Raw genomic sequence first — 20210 nt, 5'->3', positions numbered from 1 at the left:
TGCATATTTAGGTCATATGGCATTTGGGGGTCTCTTTCTAGCCCCAGCTTCAGAGAAGTGAGCAGTTTCGAAGCTGCTGTTCAAGCATACCTCGGTACACAGTCATACTCAGCACGAGCTCTGAGCAGCTGAGTTCTGGCCCCAAGGTATCTACTAGTAACAAAACCGCATCATATCACAAGCTGCTATACATGTTGTGAAAGCTACATTAAAGCATTTCCAGTTATTTCAAATTAGTTGGCTCAATCCCCTAATTAAAATTATTCTAATATTCTCTTGTTACATTTTCAGTCATCTCTAAATTGAAAAGAAAAGATGGGACTTTACAGGTTTCAAGACCACATATGACCAAAAATTTCAGAAATACTCCATTCTGATGTTTTTGGCGAGACCTGTACCCGACGATACAGGGAAAGAGACAACAAACAGTGGCAGGAGCACACCTCTGTACTCTTAGCCAAGTCTTGGCTAAGCATTACCAGGGCACTGAGAAGACTTAGTATAAATGAGGAATACATTTCTTATTTCAGAAATGCAGAAAAATGTCATAGTACACCCACTCACCCTTACATGCACACACTGAAACACACACACATGTGCCTTCACACGTGACTGTGATGTATCCTCCAACTATCCCTTTGGGATATCTGAAATACTTGCTTTCAAATCACTTCATCTATTCTCCAATAATTTTCTGACACAAATGTCATTTAGATAAAGAAATTATTTTTTACCCATGCTGTGATAAGCCTACCTAATTTTCTCCCAGCTACACTTGCCGAGGATGGGTAAATAACAGTGTTTACAAATAGCTCCTGTCTGAACATCACGAGCTGTAGTTCACAACAAGTAAATGTCAGAATATGTAGCAGCAGTCCAGCACTGTCTTCTCTACCACATGGCTGTCCTTCAGCTACCTAGTGTTCAATAGGTTTTGAAATCTCATTTTGGGTATTCTGACAGCTCTGGATGGTGCATGAGAGTCAAAATCCAACCTGGCAGCGTCCTTCACTTAGTCCCAGCTCGTCTATCATGGTTAAAGGGCTCCTGCCTAATCGCATCAAGGTATTTCTTTGCAAATTGCAAAGCTGCCTGTCAGTCAACTGAGCAAATCCCAAATGGATCTTGAACTTTTGAGGAGGCTTCCCTTAGTGATATTAGCACAAGAAAAGGCAATCTGTTTTATCACAATGAAGATATGTCCCTGAAAGATCTGCCCAGCAGTAATTTTAAAAACAAACTGGAGACTAACCCCTCAATTTCAAGAACCCTATTGGCTTTTGAAGCTCTTTCAGTTCAAGCCAGGAGTCAAACTAAAAGCTAAAAAATTGTTTGTTTTTTGTAATTTTGAATAAATTCACTAAATACTGTCATTTCAGGAGGACCCAAACAATGCTGAAATTCTATTAATATCTTTTATAAAAAGTACAAATGTATGTTAGGTACAAACAGCAAAAATGCCAGAACAGTTCACTGTTTCCTAAAGGAAATATTTCATTCTGAAGAAGTAATGTTTTATTTGTTTTTAAAAAGGCAATGAAATTTAAACTGTTAAACAACCTGGAAACATTTAATTCACCCCCAAAATGAAATGATTTCTTTAATATTGGCACAATCTGATACAAATCTCTGTTTTGACCTTTTCTCAAGACACATGAACCAAGCGATCCAAATGTAAAAGCAGGCACAATTTGCAGTTACTGAGGAAGGCTAATATGATTTTCTTTAGACATGAAGACTAAGACAAATCACACGTTACACAATTTGGCTTGCTAAACACTCTCAACAACTTACATAATCTTAGTTTATGTTTGGAGCTTATTTTTATTTTAAAAACAAAACTAAAACCAAACACAAACTAAGAAACAAGTGTCTTAGTATTTAATAGGACATTTACAAACAATCTTCATTCAGTGGCACTTCTATAAAAATTGCTGTAGATTCCGGGTCTTTGCTAGTTAGATTCCGAACAGTTAAAATGTTATCACGCTGAGCAGCATTCCCTAAACATGTGGATGGTTTTTAAATCTAAAGCAAGGCCAATTTTTTTATTTGGCCTCTGGACGCCACTTTTTTCTTTCCCAACTCTGCACTTGTGATTTCTATAAGACAACACATCTAAGCCTTACACATGGCACATTAGTTACATGATGCAGCTTTCTTTGTTTCAGATCAGAAGGACTTCCCAGACACAGATGACATGGAAGTACTCCATCCTGAAGTACACTCAGGCATGCTGGAGGAGGGTGGCCCTGACAGTCTGCAGCAGCCAAGGCATCTCGGGCTGCGAGAACTTCACCAGCCAGCTCCACATACCACTCTTAGAGACAGTGCCAGGAGCCCTCTCAGGAACGTGTAACCCCTCCTCACCTCAGGTGAACCCCAGTATTTTCACGGATTTACCTCAACTGAAATTCCAGATGATTTGGACATGGGTTTCACAGAAAATTCTTGAAAGCTTATGTGAGTTTCGAGCCCTCATCCTCAAGACACTGCAGAAAATCAAAATTGGATTCACCTTCACCACAATAATTTGAAAAATCCACCTTTGTTTATTTGCTGCTGGGTTTGCACATAGAATAGCAGGTAAGCTCTTGAACTGATGGAGAATTGTACCAATTGGGGTACATGACTCCAGATCAAGCCCCAGAACTTTTTGGAGCATTTTTAATTAGAGAAGCGCCCATTATTACCAATTCCTTTTGCTCTGTCTCACCCTATCACATCCCAAAGAGGTGAGGTAAGAGTTTCATATGTAGCTATTCTGGCTATGAGAAAAATTGAAGGATTTGAAATAGTCCTTCAGAGGTAATTCAGAGTAAATTACTAAAAAATAATCATTTTATGCAAATGTTATTTCATATTCACAAACGTACACATTTTTCTGTAAACTAGAAAATCACATATTCAGCTAGCAGATTGCTATGCTTGAGTGATCCTGAGATTCAGCACAGCATTAGGGCTAGATATTAAAGTCTCACTTCTGTTTTCTACTATGTGTCAGGCTACAAAGATCTTTAATTCTGTACTCCATAAACGCTTCTATAAAGCCAGTGTAATTTCTGACTTCAGCAAAATAATACCAGCACAAAACCTGTGTCACGCAGTGTCAAAAACAACATCTTGAAGGTGAAACTGTTTAAATCCCCTAGTCTCAAAAGGATAAAGAACATATAATTGTGGTACTTCCAAATTTCCTGGTAGCCACTAATTTTGAACAGGAAAAAATACTCCATACTCTTTGTTGTGCAGCTGGGGGAGAATGTTTAGATACTTGCTTATACACCAATGGAAAGAAAAAACTGTAAAAAGTTTGAATTTCCAAAAAGAATTGATTCTTAATGTATTTTAGAAAAAAAAATAATCACATATTTTAACATAAGAAAGGGTTGTTACAGCCATCTGCTCTGACCATTTGAGTTATATAGGCAATGGAATTACACAGTAATTCCCGCATTATACCCTCAATTTCTGGTTGACTTACAGCACATTTTCTTTACAAGAATGTAGCTCCATTGTGAGACCATTTACCATTATATTATGGAACTGTATAACAGAAATCAGTCACACGTGTCTGTACAGTTAATGACCAGCATGTCTGGAAGATGGAAGTTATCTTTTTTAACTCGCCCACATGAGATCATGGAAGTCAAAATACATTTTCAGAGGAAGCAAATGCCTGACTTTAATCCTCAAACTTTTAATTCCAATAGATCTGTCTCAAAAACTTCTGTAAGATCAGTTCTTTAGTATGGTTCTGAAGGAAGTGGAATGTTTTCATCTTGGGTAAAAGTCAAATCTAAAGAATAACTCAAATTGGCAATTTAAGAAGGTAAAATGTAAAATGGAAATGTGCCGTTGTGAAATTTTACTCTATGCAAATACCTGACTACTTTCATCAGAGCAAATATAATCTACAGGTTACCCTGCTGCTCTTTTCCCCGTTCTCTTATTCTTTATAAATCAGAAAATTAATTACGCAGAAAATGGCCTCCTGTAGTAGGAAGCTGAACAGGTTTAATGCATAGTTTATATATGGAAATTTAGATGTCAACACCATGACAAATCATTACATAAATATTTTTGCAGTTAGATTTTTCTGCATCTGTCTTCCTAAAAGAATGAGAATAATGCAGATTATCTCAATGATATAGTGGTGTTTTAGTTTAAGGATCTGAACTGCATTTTCAATTTTTTTCTCAGCAATAAATCAATCAAAATGAACAAGGTTATTGTGCTGTATGAGAGAAGCTATCTTGATGCCATCCTTCTTAGAGGAGAGCTATTCACAGTAAGAACATTAAAATGAAGAAAACAGAAATTAAACAGAATTAGGTTTCCCAACTTCCACCTTGTCATCTGTAAGGGGCCATTTTAAACTCATTCTACTGCTTATTAGGCTATTCTGAATGTTCCTCCCTTACTTTAAGGCTACCATTGTTACTTACTCTAGAAACATTTGATAAAGGCCTTTGCTTCAAGTGAGTCTTGAAAACTAGTTTTGCTTTGAAACACATTTCTTTAGTCAGTCTTTAAATTGTCAAGTATCTAACTGGATATACTTGGCATTTGGTAAGGCTCAGCAGCTTTAATAAGAAGTCTGACAATTGAATCCAATAATGCATCTGTATTGAGGTGCTCAAAGCAAAGACTTCTACCATAGGTGTGTGTTAACATAAGCAACACTTTATATAGTGAATATAGCTGTGAGATAGCTATTAAGGCACTTTTGCAAAATCAGCTACCCAAGACCATTAGTGATTTTGAAAGTTCAGATTTGAATTGGTTTGAAGACAGGATAAGGCCTTTGGCCCTTTCCTTCACAGGAAAAGGGATGTTTGACAGGTCTCTGCAACATCTCCATGTTGAGTGAGGTTTCGCTGCAACTACATTTCCATGAGGAAATTTTCTATCCCGCATCAGCCTGACAACTTCATCTTGTTAATAGGCAACGAGATGGAAGCCACTTCTTCACAGGGGACAGCAAGGAAATAAATATTCCTACTTATTCTAAACCACTTGAACCCCAGATCAAACACTTGGTAATGACACTTCAAGAACATTTAATATTTTTTTTCCATGAGTTTGCTTATTTGCTTTTTAAATCAACATACACATTTAGCATCCATAACAGACTGTGGATGGAGCCCCATAGCTTAACTATATATTGCATGAAAACACATTTCTTTGTTTTCACATGCTTGCTCTGCTCTTATCCTAGGGGACAGCTGGCACTCTTCCTTGTAATCTCTTCCAGACATGCTGTATCATAGACAGTTTCATGCCCATCTCCCCCATCTCCGGAGCAAGCACAGGAGGTCACAAAGCTTACTTTGTTTGCGCCTCGCTGTCCTTCTCAGCACAGCCTCCTCCATTCGTGCTTTTTCTTCCCTCTCCTTCCAGCGCCTCAGCTGCTCTTCTCTCATTTTGTAGAACAAGATCTGCTTTTGCTCTTCGTTCAGCTCTGCCAGGAGCTCGGGGTCAATATACATATCACGCAAAATTTGCTGCAGCATGACGACTCCAAGAAAAAAGAGAGATAAACCTGCTCCCAACTATCCTCACTACAGTGACAAAACCCCACGTCCAGCACTCCAGACAGCAACCTGCAGCAAAGGAGCTCTCCCACGCCTGCCTGCCCAGCAAAGGCTCGATTCTTCTTGTTCTGTTCCTCTTCTTGTGGGCATGTTCTGCTCCTCTTCTCTTACAGTGCAGAGTTCTCTGCTTATCTCATCCACCAAAGGCAGTGACAGGTGTCAAGTGAAAGACGGGGGAGGAACGGGGAAGGATAAGGAAAAAAAATGAAAGTTCAGGAGAAATAATGATAAGTTCCTTTAGTAGTCCTGACTGCATTCAGGTAAAAATAAAGGATTCTTGACTGAACCCATGATTTTTACTCCGTTGAGTAGAAAGAAATTCAATGTAAAGAAAGTCTCACACTTTCAGCTGAAGTGGTAATACACTCCCAAGGGTCTAAGCATTGCCCTGGGGGTTTAAAGTGATGTCATGGTTAAAGGTATCACCTACACCAACAATATCTATGTCACTTTGGGAACTGATCTCTTCTGATAAGAGAGGAGAAATGAGCTTGCATGTTATTTCCCAGCCTAACCTGTTAACTGGTCTCAAAAGGGTATCAGAGCTCATATTTACCCGGTGTGCTGACAAATACAGTCATGCAAACTGATTAAAATGCCTTTAAAACTAAAAGCAGATGTAATAAAAGCCACAAGAAGCTTGTTATCACTTTATAAATAGTAAATTAATATTAATTAAACAAGAGTTAGTTCTCAGCAGTTCACGCGGACTATGCAAGTCCTGCTGTTAATTCATTTTCCACTTTGCGACTGGAGAAAGATAGAACGCTGTTCTTCAAGCAAATTGTGACCTTTCACTATTCAACAAAGTTTGTACCAAACTCAGCAAAATACTATTTTACAGCAGCAGGGCCAACAGTCAATTAGATACATGGAAAAAAAAAATACACTGAATTCCAGATCCAACTTTCACAGGGCAAATGCCCAGCTCCTCCAGGGCGCCACCTTCTGAGGAGACAACAGATGTGGCCCCTCCGAGCAGTAAAAAAGGAAGAACACACAAGAACACGTGCTGAGTGGCATCCCACTGCATGATATTTGCACAAGATACCTCTTCTAATCTCATTTCTGCCACTGGAAGGTGGACTTGGCTGTATGGGGAAAAAACACACTGTGGTGTTAGAGGGATCGGAGCGTCACTCCCAGGCCCTTCCTTTCAGGCCAAAGGCATGGCAGTGGAGCAGAATCGCAGAGCAGTCATCCTCCTTTTCTACTCCTTGTAGTTAACAATTTTCAGAAGTAAGATATCTAACCTGGGGTAATCGTGGTAGCACAAGATTCTCTGTAGGGAAGGGGAACACAGATGATCCATCCACCATTCACCTACATCATTTTTCATATAAAATATTCTAGCTTAATGCAAATATACGTATCCCCATCCTCCATCAGCAACATTTCCTTACTAATGTGCACAAAAGGTGACAGGAAGATGCCTGCTCGCTTAATTACCTAATATTATATTACTCATACATTATTGTTTCTTCCTGCTGCTTGCCCACACTGAGACCAGAAATGAAAAGTTCTAAAGCTTCAGTTGTACTCAGCTATCCTACAAAGACAGTGTTCAGGAAGACGATACATAAAACAAAGCGATGCATTTCTCCTGCAGAGAGAGATCAACCAGGGCACGTAACACGCAGGTGCCCCCTGAAGTCTGTCTCCAGGCCTCACCTCAATTCCTGAGCAGAGAAGGACACAAATCTGCGGCACATTTTCCCCTTTCTCACTCCCCTGGATTTTTCTCTGTTTTCCTTCACTGGGGAAAGGAAAAGGAAGGAGAAGAGGGCAAGGGCACACAGACTTGCCAGTCGCAACTCAAACTAATAACCACATGCATTCAGTCAGACACAGGCCTCTTTCCTCTGCTAGCGAACATAGGAAGTTCCCAGTTACAATGGCAGCAGTCTGTGCCGTGGAGTGGCATAGCAGGTGTCTGGGCAGGACTGCATATTCAACGTTATGGCCACGAAGTTAAAAAGAAAATCTAAGAAATTCTGAGAGTGTACTTAGAAAAAATATAAGCTTTTGTGTACTAGCTCCTCTGTGTGCCTGTAACAACACTATCCTTTAACTGCATAATTACGTACCATTTTTCCTCACAAAAAATCCTGCTTTATAGATATGTATGTCTTAAACTCTTATTGACTTGCATGATGCTCAAAATCAAAACCTCATACTATTATTGCCTATTCATGTAACACTTTTGAAGAGAGCAAAACATTATCATAATATAAGCAGAAAATGCCTTTGATCTAAACTAAATTTCAAGAAAGACACTAGCACATGGAAGCACCAATCCAAAGACTCGACTTGAATGACACCCTCAGCCAAAGAGGAGTTTCAGATCTCACCATGTTTGTGCTGTACAGAGTGGAGTTCACACACAAGTTGCTTTGCAGTTCAGAATCTCTGTACAGGTTTTGTCTCGTAAAAAAATGTTTTAACCTTGTTTTGTTTGTTGTTTTCTTTAAAGAAATAGAGTCTGGCAAGAAAATACCTAAAGGAAGAAAGACTTTGCTTCTCCTTGCTTATTCTATCTTTCTTGGTCAGGTATAGAAGGGGGAGAGCCTGGGGGATTTGGCCTTTCTTCCTCTGCTTTTATTCAATTATACTAGAGCTGTAGCTTCACATTTTGGCACTAATTGAAAAAGACTCGCCTTTGTAAAGGCTTCAGGGCAAGCAGTTTTGCTGTTCTACCCATTTGTCATCTTTCTTATTTTATTTTACTTGACTTCACAGAACAGAAATCAAATCGTGATCGCAAGCTATCACAGTGCAAAGAACAAACTCTTCATCAAGGATTATGTGCATTTAACCATGATAAGCAGGAACCATTTCTGAACAGCATTTAAGTGCAGAAGTAGCTCAGAATGGAGATCCAAGATGCAAGACAGAATACAAACAAATTTTTAGGCAACTGCTGGTAATGTTCAATGAGCAATCACACAATAAAAATAGCAAGAGCAGGGAGATGAAATGAATACTTCATGAACAACCCATTGCCTGAAGATTATTTACCCAAAATATCTGAGACCAGTAACCAAATGATTAAATGGAATTAATTTGTGGGGAAAACATTTATTTATTTATTTTTCTAAAAGGTCACACTTGGAAGCGATATAATCTAATAGCAGCTATGAATCCAATCAACTTCCTCTGTTACAGTCTTTCTTTTTGTGTTGTATCCTCATTCACAGAGGAAGGAGGAGTCCGGCTTCTCTCACTGAGAGGTGAACAGGGAGCAAAGCCGCATTGTTACCTGTGTCTTGCTGGTCATCCTGACACCCCAGTGTGCTAGGGGAGCACACTGGAAGAGAACACTTTTATACTAATATTCTTTCCTACTGTTCTCTTTCTACACTGCTTTTGTCTTCCTGTGGGAGGCATCATTTTAGACATTAATGCCCTCCTCACATTTGGCCTTTGGTGATCTTTAAAAGTAGACTGTTTTCACAGTCTACTCCCCTTAACAACAACAAATAAAAGAGATGTCTGACTCTATTAAAGTGATAAAAGGGCTGCTTCTCCCTTGGCTACCTCAGTGAACCTGTCGTCTGGACTCAAAATGTTCCTAGCAGCATCCTATGCAAATCCACGACTGAATTTTTAACCTAGTACACATGGATTCTTGTTTTATAGTTCAACTATTCTGAAATAATCCAAACAAATAAACCAAGTCCAAATTACCGTGAAGAAAGCAGTATGAATTCTCCTAGTTTCTGCGAAAATTTGGAAAACCCACAAGGTCTGAAGCTCAAAAGGCAACCTTGAAGAGACAATAAATCTAGTTTTAAAAACTTTCTTCCTCTAGGATTTGTTCACATTTTGTAATGGCTGGGCTTAGCAGCTCCAGCCAACCCAGTCAGAAAGCTGAGAAACAGGAGATCAAGTCAGACAAAACATGAATTAAAACCTTCTATTGCAACATAAAAATTCTCTCTCTTTCCTTCCTTTCCCAGACCTAATTAGGATATGGATAAATAATGACTCACAAGAGCAGAGAAATTTGGAGTAAGGGTGCCTGACTGGCAGCACTCTTCATCTTCCCAGCCTTTCTAGGAAATATTTTGAATTGCTTATAAGGACAATGACCTCTCCATTGCTTTTTCATCTTGGTAACCCCTATTTCAATGCTCCAAACTAAGCTAAAATCATTACAGGAAAAGATTACATCTCAAGAGTTTATGTGCAAAATAGAAGATTATCACCAATGCAGTTCTGTGCTGGCAGTTGTTACCGTATTATAACTGCCACACAACTTGATGTTCTAATTAGCAGTAGTCTCAGCAAGGAGCTCAGAACTGTTTAAAATTTAATACTGGAGTTTCCTTCAATCTTTAACAGTATCTTCTGGGACTAGACACACATTGTCCCAGTCTCTGGTATAGCATCTTTCTGGATAAGCAATCCTCAGCATTACCACCAGAATTCATCTGCTGGGGAGGGGAAGAAGAGGCATGTGTGGTTTAGTTCCATTTTTTAGTTCAAGTGTTTTAGCTCCACTTTTAAGAAAAGGGGAAAGTGCTTAATTGGCCCAGGCTTGCTCACCTCATCCATTTTCTTCCACACATGCGCATCCTCTATTCCCTGGACTGAACAGCTCACTGGCAATGCTGATGAATGCTGAACCAGCAGAAAGCATTTTCATTTGGATTTTGTAACACAGCCACATAACCTACTTTAGCCATGTCATTTACATAAAAATATTCTGCTATAACCTACATACTATGGGGAAGGAGGGGAATAATACACCTCTCTCCATAAAGAAGGGGATAAAATTAAGGAAGAATAAACAGAAAATGTGGCAACAAAAATGTGACTGAAGTCTGCAGCCTTAATATTTTTTATCTTTTTTTCCAAGAGGTAGCAGTGTACAATATGTGTAATTTTTCAAGTCCTGCTGTGTCAGCATCAAAATGAGAACAGTGGAAACTGGAACTGAATGGTGTGGGAGGGGAAGGTAAATTAATGTATTTATGAGACCTTCTAAACACAAACAAATCTGTCACTAGAAAAGTAAATACATTAGAGGACTCACCTCAAGAAACCAGTCTTGTGCCTGATTTGCACATTGCTGTCAATTAAAAACTAGAAATAAACAATTGAAAATCATCCCTTCCCCACCTCCTCCATCAGAGATAGGATGTAACAGAACCTGCCTTTTTCCTCCAGTTCCATAGTCAAGTCTGTGGCTCCCTCTAAGGGCTAAAATGAGCTGGGACTCAGGACAAGCTCAGAAAGCTGGCTGAAAGTCGACAGCATAATCTGCAGAGGGTTCAGAATGATTAGCAGATCATTTCCCTAGAGCTGCTATTCCATTACAAAGCATCACATAGAGCAAGGATAAGTGTATGTTTTCCAGACCTTCCTTTTCCATACAGGGCTCGTATCAGCAAATCAGACTGTCTAGTGCTTTCAGAGTATGGACTGACTTTGCATGTTTATCTTCTCTTTACTTGTTCAAGACTAGCATTTCTATGAGGCACCGCCATAAACCAAACAGGAGAGAAAAAAAAAAAAAGAAAAAGGAAAACTTGAGGTCTCTATAGCAAAATAGGAATGAAATAAATTAAAACTTTGTCTTAAGAAATGAAAAGCAGAAGAACTGCAAACCAGTAAATGAGAAAATCTATCTTATCATGCTGTCATTCACACAGCTGTATGTGAAGCAATGCTAACAGGATTTTAATGCTGCAATGAAGATTTACACTGGCAGGAGTCTCATCAGATAGCTGTGTTTGGTTTATTGTGTTTTTTTCTTTTTCTCCCCAAGATTCGAATCTCTTACACCTCAGCCTCCTGCAAAAAATAGACAATCCCAAAGATAGATAGCACTGACAACAGAGAAAGAAAATATATGAGAACTAACACTGAGAAAGTAGTATTTGAAGTCCGGAGATGCAGACTATAGAGTGATCTGTATTATTCTGCTCTCCTAAGGTTAATTCTCTCTCTGTACTCTGCACAACCACTTGCCCTTCAGAAGTCACATCAGTGATTTTTGCCTGGCAGCATGGCAATCCTCCCCAGCAAGATTACACTAGGTCTATCCCTTTGTGTTCAGTGCTACAGCTGTTGTACACACGATTACACTGGAGCCTGTAATGCCTCCATGGTTCAGCACAATTTATCAAAGATTTGAGAAGCTGGGTAGAAAGGGCAGCACTCCAATTTTTCTTCAAGTTGATAGCAGATATTTGGAATTCTGACCTACATTACCAAGGTCTGAGGTTAACAGAAGTTCGTCAACTTTCTTAAGTTTAGACTTGTTTTAATTTTAATGCTTTTATAGCAGTAGAAATGGATACAACCCAAACTAGAACATTACATATGTGATGTTTATTGTTATCAATACATTCACAATAGCAAGATAAAAAGAGCTGGCAAGTCCCATCATAGTTTTTCAAATGCAGAATGAAACATCTACCATAAAAACAGATAATCTAAGAGGGAAGGCTAATAAAGTAAACCAAACAGATAAAAAATTCAAGGTTCCTTGAGAAGGTTACCTTGAGAAAACATGGTACATAAGTCTGGAAGCAGCAGTAAGGGTCCTAGAAGTCGCCAGCACTAGAGAGGGAGCCATTCACAGGGAGGGGGCTGAGAAAGAAGGAAAGCACACTCACACTGCAGAGAACCCAGAGCTCTCAGTGCTCTACTGTCCTCTCACTTGGATTGTCCTGGTGTCTTTGGAATTGTTTACAAACCACTAATCAGACCCTCCGCTACGAGAGGGGTGTATTTGGTTGGCAGACAGCAGGCTCTGCTTAGGAAGCAATTATAGCTCACTAAGTGTCTGTAGGGATCTGCTCTGGCCTTAACATAGACAAAAAGGCCCACTGGCAACAGTCTCCAATGAACTTTAGTTAAAAATACATGCAGAATACAGTGCCCCCTGCTCTCCTATTTACATTCCCTTGCTCACATCAGATCCTGATGTTAAACTGCTCTGTATTAAATGCAGCATGTGCTTATCCTGCACACTGCAGTTCAGCTTTGTGCTACTTAAGTACAGAATGCATCAGTCCATCTGTTTCTCAGCAGAAGTCTGCGTAGCTGAGGGAGGCCATCCGTGACTCTTCAAAGTGGAATTGGTTGCCTTTCAACTCCTGATTGATAGGCTCTTCCCAAGGCTCCACACACCTTTTCTTTTTATTGATTTACTTATCCGCCCTTCCTATCTGATCTTTGTAACAAACTGTTAACCCAGGGTGAGACTTTAAGTACAGGCAGCTACCTAAAGCATACTGCTATGGTCTGCTCTTCTCTTCCCTACCCCTCAGCACACACCTGCCTGCATAACCACAGGCTACGTACCTTTAAGAAGGAATTTAATATTATCCTTTACATGAATTATTCACTTTGTGTATCTGCAAAGCCCAAGAGACCCTTGGATTCCATGACCTAATTGCTACACGAAATTATTCCAGAGTTTGGTATATTTTCAATGAAATCCATTACAATGAGCTACCCAAGAGATATCACATTCTAAATTATGTGAGTTTCTTCTCTCAGATATGTATTAACTTATGAAGATGCTCACTAAGTTCACCTTTTTCCATCTAACTGTAAGTACATCAAAATGTATCATGTGAGACCTAATTTTCTTTAATATACTCCCTGGTACAATTTATCTGCATTATGTATAATGCTGCAGTCATATCATATCAACTTCACATCATATTAGACACTGCATTATGGCAGCTAAATTGATTACTGGTGTAATTGAAGGCTACCGATAGCAAAATTTTTAATTGTTTAAATGACTCATCAGCTTTATATACAAAATTTCTTGCTTTAGTGGCATCATGCAAGTGATTTTCTTTCAGGGCATAGCATTTTGCCTATTTAAGCCATTTCTTATTCTTGTCATCTTTGCTGGCAGTAAAATCCCACAGACTTCATAGGATTTCTTTAGGCCACTGGACTCTTGTTTGCAGGACTTGATCAATAATTCAGCTGGCAAGAGCTAACTGCCATTTTTGTTTATTTTTGTTTGTTATGTTTTTTGTTTGTTTGTTTGTTTTGTTTTGAATACATATTTCAATATAAAAAGCCAGACTGTTTCTCATTTTCAAGAGTCAGGCAGAGAGCAGATATTTCCACAAAAATTTTTTCCATTATACTGTTCTTTAAAGCCCTTTGAAATTTTCAGCTTCACTTGCTGCCCACCCCTTAAGGTGGTAAATCCTCTACCACAAGACCCCTAACTTCCTGCAGCAAGCCATATTCAGTACTTTCTGTGTCTTGACACCTAGGTGCTGCTCAAAAGGTTTAAAGACCAATACCTAAGGTATTTTCAAAATCCTTTCTTTTTACCTCATAGCCTTTTTAAGACCTTCTCCATTCTTGTCATAGACTGCGGGACAAAGAACAGCTCGAGATATTGTTGAGACTTTTTTTTCCTGACTGTAATCATCTTCACAGTTTCAAGCCACAAAGCCTGGATTAAGCCTGCTGACTCATTTTCACAATACAAGCCTTAGCAGCTCTGGCATTTCCGTCTGTGTTCCATTCAGCTGACAGAGAAAATACACACTTCAAAGCTCTTTGCAAAGTCAAGACAGATCCAAATTTCACAATAGGGATGTGCCCCATCACACCCGTATGATGGGCATATGAGGTAACAAGAGCTGCATTTCCCCTCATCCTGTCTTCTCTTACCATGTCCTCAGTCGTAACACGTACCTCCTCATCCTTTTCCAGCAATGCCACTCAATGTAGTTCTTCATGCCCTTGTTTATTTTTTCCTTTCTTCTAAACTTCTGCGTTGAGGTTTCCACTGCTGCTTCCTGTGCTAAGCCTCCATCCACTTTTGACAGCTACCTTCTGAGAAAGAGGACCAGTTCGAGTAAATTCACCCTCACTTCTCTCACTTCAAGAGAGGACTGTACTATCCCTGTGGTACCTTTCCTCTCTCCCAACAAGCAGATGAGCCTCCTCTACATTCCCTATGGCTCAAATACGCAAAGGGAACACATCATGTTATATTAAATACACTACACAATGTGGTCACAAAATGACTAAGCTACTCGTGATTGAATAATTTCTTGGTACAGAAACTCTTGTTCTGGAAAAACTACCACTGTACTAATCAAGTTCCTGTGAAAAGACACATACCATACGTTGGCCAAATTTTCTAGCTATTCTTGAGTAACAATGGATTCAAGTAGGTTATGGCTGTTGGTCCAGGTCCCCTCTCTTCGTTTACTAAGTCATCTTAAGACACCTATGCACACTCAAGAGGATATTTGGTGATTACCCAAAATAAGATTATCTGCAATTGCCAAACAAGATTATTTTCATGTGTTTACCTTAAAATTCTTTAAGCACCTCTTTAGCTTACCGTAGGGCAGTAAGTCTGCCAACCAGATGGGAGAAAATGTACTACTACTGTTTCACATTTCTCTTCTCTCGATGTTACGTGTATGGCTCATCAGCAGATCAGATCTCCCTTTCATTTTCTGCGAAGTACTGAATGACACAAGCTGCTGTCTGCCATCCTCAGAAATCTAGAGGATTGGCTGCTGCAATTCAGTTATCAGAATTTGCTCCTATCACGGCCATATTCACATTCTGCAGGGCAGTCTTACGTCTGTAATGACTACAGCCTCCAGTTCAAAGTCACTCACAGTTGCCTGCAGGTATATTTTTATTATAGCTAGAATGACTGGAGCTCCATGAAATTTGTTTGCATGTCACTGGCTCACCTCCAGTGACATTTTCAGGAATCTGATGTCTCATACCAAGGCTTATTTACCATACTGCACACCAGTAGCTGCCATCGTATTTGTTCTTGTCTTCTCTTCCATAGATCACTCGCCCTAACTGCACAACGGAGTTGCTCAGAGATCCCCTCACATCCACGCTGCCATGAACTCCAGACGCCTTAACTAACTGTTCTGCTCTACACTAAAAAAACAACCACACACAAAAAAGCCCACCTCATTGTTTTTCCCTTAGCCTTCTTTTAGTCCTCTTTCTCACAACTCCAATAGTCAGGCCAGGCCGGCACAAATCATCCCCTATGCAGTGTGAGGCTCAGCTCTCCATCCTATCCACAAGGCTGGCCCGTCCTTAGAAGCTGGACTTAGGCTGCCCTTGCTACCTCCCACCAAAACCTATTAGGTGGAAGAGCTCATTTATTCCCTGTGAGACCAAGCAAGTAGATCAGATTAGTTTATGGAAGTAAAGGTGGGGCATTGGGATTTAGTCATTCCTAAATACTCAAAAAAGTTCACATAAACCACCGTCTGGCTGTCTGAACCATGGAGGTAGACCTGGTCCCTCTAATTTGATGAAATGTGATCTATTTACTAGAGGAAGAGATTTTAACATTAATACTGTTGAGTTTCAACTGAGACACACAGTAAGTTGTGTCTTATGGATACAGGCAGTTCCTTTGATTAAATTATCCTGGTGATCGTTAGTCTCCTAGTGAAATTACTCATGCACTAACATAAAGCTGAAGGCCCAAGTTATCAGTAAATTTTTCATTTTTCTCTATTGACACCACCACCAGTTCTTTGCAAACCAAATTAAGCATGATTTCTGAGTGTTAGAGTATTCCAGTAATTCCTGTGAAGTCGCTTCATTTTCTCCTATGGAATTCAGAAAGGTCATAGAACTATTATTTCCAGCCTTAGGAACAAATGTTACATGGATAACTGGGGGAATTTTTAATGGCCTGTGATGATCAAGATGATCTAATAGTGCCTTCTGGCTTATTTACTATGAATCTATAAACTCACCCAACAGTCAGACAGACTGTTCCCAAATGGAGTTGTCACTGAATAGCACAAAGGAGTTAGTACTTAAACATGATAACTGCCAGAAGGCACCAGAGTAATGCAGTACTTGGGCTGATAATTTTATTTAGTCTTTACTTTGATCATATAAAGTAATAATCCTTATAAACATAACTATTATAGAAATGAAAACAAAGCAATTTTCTATCCCTCTCTAGGATTTATTGGATTTGCTTGCAGCTTTGTCACCAGCAGAGAGTCCTTCCTTTGTCGGACCAGCTGTTAATGAAAATACAGACTGAAGCAAGCACTTAACTTTATGCAATAAAGGCAACTCTACTAAAAATCAATGGGATTAGCTAGAGTGTGTAATATTAAACAGCTTTGTAGGTCACTGAAGAATTGGGATCAGACACTACATCTTTCATGGAAAAAAAAGCCTAGTAAGCAGAAGCATACATGTGGGAGTATTATGTGATATGGAGGTGAAGAGGGAAATGCAGGCCAAATCGTTATCCCCAGTACAGCTCCTCAGAAGCCACAGGGAGCATACAACCAGCTTAGCTAGTTCCCAGAGGACTCCTGTCCCATGGGTCGTGTTGCTCTGTAGTCTGTACAGCAGCTCACAAAAACAAGAAAACAGACAGCTGAAGGCTGAGCTAGGAGGCATTGGCAGGATGCTATAAAACAGGATGCTTATTTGGAGAAAAAATGCATATGTCCATGCCCCTTTGGGCCAAGAAAAGCAGGTAGAGCACTAGAACAACCTTGAGGCTACTCTGGGCTACACAGGTATTTGAACTGCCCCAGCTTCATTCCAGGCCCTCCCTACAAAACCCAAGGCTACACACAGAGTTCAGCTATAAAATGAAGACTCTAGATCCTACATATTGTCATTTATCATTTTTTTCTCCTTTATTTACTTCAACTTCTTTTCATATTGATTCCTGCAGACATGTTCTCAGACCATATTTCTTCATATTTCTTTAAGTTTTATCACTGTTACAAAAATGCTGCGTTAAAACTTTTTATTTTCTGGGAATAAAATCCATCATAGAGCAAGATGGACGATATTTGCATTCTCTAGGAGTGATACTACTCATTATGTTGAACAGGGACTAAATAGCCTATTTACAAAAAAAAAACAAGCTGCAGAAAGATGCAGATGGTTGACATAGGAAGTCATTTTAAAGTTACATCTGCATTAAAAAATAGAAGGGGAAAGGAAGAGCTAGCAGTGTTAAGAACTGAAAATAAAATTAAGGAAACAGAATATGTCCTGGTTTAATAAGGTGAAATCTCATATTTTACCATAAAAATAGCAATCTGGAATTGCAACAGAGAAAATTCTGCTACAGTGGATCCCTTTGTGACTTAAGGTTGTCAAGTGCAGGATACGCAGAAATTCTGAAACCGGAATTTCAACCAAGATCCAGACTGGAATGCAGATGGCCTCCCAGAAACTCACAAAAACTTCCGGACTTCTTATGGCCTATTCTCCTTTTGAATAAATTCACTTTCATTTCAGCAGTGGGTTGAATATGAAGGCAGTTCTCAGTTACTGATATATCCCTGTAACTTGCAGCTGTTATATTTCAACAAAGTAGCTCACACCATTAACAATACCTGATCTTGTGAGCAAAGACATTTTGTGGTCTTTCATAAACGTTCAATAAGCAATCATATACCAGGATATATTTCTGTCTTTATACACTCCTTTATCATACAAGTCTTGTAAATATATAAAGCTACACCACACTAAAAAATCTCATAACATTTTACATGTAAAGATATATTGTTATCACTGAAGTGGAACAAGATGAAGAAAGTCCACAACAATCTCGGAAGAATGCAGGCAGTTCTGAGCATCATAAACACAAAAAGAAAATTCAGAGAGGATATGTGCACATTCGTGTGCACACCAGCATGAAAAATAAATAAATAAATAAATAAACTTTCTTGTGGATTTACAAAACATTTTACAGGCTATTTTGTGCCCTGCAAAGTCAGAGGTTCAGGTAGCTTCAATTGTTCTGCATACCTTTTTTAAAAATTTCAGTGAATCCTAATGTAAGTTTTTATTTTTCAAGCAGGTTTATAACACCGTAAGCATAATACACCATCCCTTTTCTTCAAACAAAGCAGCTACTGGATTGTTTTATTACTCAAATACTTATTTAAGAATAGACAATCCATACCTCAAATGATTTAGAAGAGTATTTAATCAAGGCTCTGGAAAGTATGGCAAGAAACAAGCACGGTTGGGTTCTTTGCATCTTCTAGGCTTCTACCAGGTCAGCTGGAATGATCCTCCAATATCCCTAACAAGGACTACGGTAACTTTCCATATGGCTGAGCTGTAGAATCTGTCTGCTTCCTTCCTTTGATGTTAGAATACTCACAGCCTCATGAGGCATGGAGTTGGGAACAGAGTACCTCAAATCTGAATTGCTCATTTGGTGCTCAATCTGTCTCTTGAGTCTCAACTCTTGGAACTGAAGGGGAAACGGTCTAAACAAAGAGTTATTAATGAAAATTAAAGGAAGCAAAACTTCAAATTCTCAGAAGACCTAAGAAAATAAGTGATGCTAAAAAATAGTCTTAGCAATGAAGTCCTTCTAAATCGCCACTGTAAAATGAAAAGCAACAGGATTTTGATGATTTTAGGTAATTAAAAAGTGACATTGGAAACACTGAATATTTCATTAATATTACTTTCTGCAGTCTCGCTCAAATTCTGAAGTCAACTACGTGGTTTCCCTGAGCATGACAGAGATGAAATACCCTAAGTGATAAACATACTAATTGTAGAAAGCAGGATCAGTCTGTCCTTCTGTGTTGTACATGCTGTCACACAGATGGACATAATTAGAGCTGACTGGAACGGTTCTTACTAAATGAAGTTCTGTGAAAGCCTAAATATTTCAGATTTATCAACAAATGTTGTAAAGAAGGGTTAGTTGGGGCTAGGTCTAGGCATAAATGTGAGACATTCCTTGCACTGGCCCTATTACTGGAGTCTTTGATGTGCCCGGATGAATTTGCATTTAAAACCTACTCCCAACAAATAGCAGTCAGAACAGAATTTGCCAGCTCCCAACCAGATTTACCAGCACAGCTTGATACGTATACATAGTCTTCTAATTGAAATCCCAGAGTTTCCATTCCAGAGATGTCAGAGTACAATTCTATTTTTGTGGAAACAAAAATACAACCCAAATCCTCCCAGTGTAGAAGAAAAAAGTCAAAAACAAAAAATCTGAAACCACTGTGGTGGTGTGTAGCCAGCTGCTACTGTAACGTGTTATGAGGCAAATTATCTTTCTACTGAAACAGACAGGAAGAACGAAAAATCTATAGTTAATTTTAAATCTGCCTGGTACACAAAGCATGTAAAAAATTTTGCAAATGTACGGCGGCAGAACAGTTCACCTAAATAAGGGATTTGCTCAGTAATTCCCCAGATCACTGACATTCCTTTAACAATTCCTTCTGATACTCCTTTAACCATTCCTTATTTTGTGAAAGGGAATTCAGAATTTTATTAGATTTCTCTCAGAAAATTTCTTGACCGATGTCCTAAGGAAAAAAAAGGATTTAAAAGTCAGTTATATGGAATGACGTGACATCTCTCAGCCTCAAAAAAAAAAAAAGCTAGGAAACCCATGGAAAGTTAAATTTGTCTCTTTTTTTGTATAAATTATCACAGTAAGGCTATGACAACTTAAGTTTTCACCTATGCTATATATTACAGGCGTAGAATCACAGAATGAAACTCTGACCCATAGACATGGTAATAAAGGATTCCTAGGTTGCTCAAGCCATTGATTGCACTAGTCCTTTGGTCACACAGATCCACAGCTCT

The 20210-nt window shown here is 39.0% G+C and overlaps 1 protein-coding gene across 6 annotated transcripts in view; it reads right to left on the bottom strand.

Annotated features, from left to right (window-relative positions):
- The window catches only part of SH2D4B (SH2 domain containing 4B), a 118625-nt gene that overhangs the window by 60291 nt on the left and 38124 nt on the right, over positions 1-20210 (bottom strand). The window contains exon 4 of one of the 6 annotated variants that reach the window (XM_080596411.1): positions 14286-14426. The exons of 3 other annotated variants lie outside the window; for them this stretch is intronic. Coding sequence is in view for 2 of the 3 variants with exons in the window: in XM_080596406.1 (XP_080452532.1) it covers positions 5333-5516 (184 nt within the window). In the remaining variant the exon portion in view is untranslated. Of the gene's footprint in view, positions 1-5332; positions 10620-14285; positions 14427-20210 lie in introns of those variants that run through there. 2 more of the 6 variants (XM_080596406.1, XM_080596407.1) reach the window with 2 other exon arrangements.

The sequence above is a fragment of the Anser brachyrhynchus genome (genome assembly GCF_964034855.1).
Source record: "Anser brachyrhynchus genome assembly, chromosome: 6".
Taxonomy (NCBI): Eukaryota; Metazoa; Chordata; class Aves; order Anseriformes; family Anatidae; genus Anser; species Anser brachyrhynchus.
This window is presented reverse-complemented; position numbering and strand designations above follow the sequence as displayed.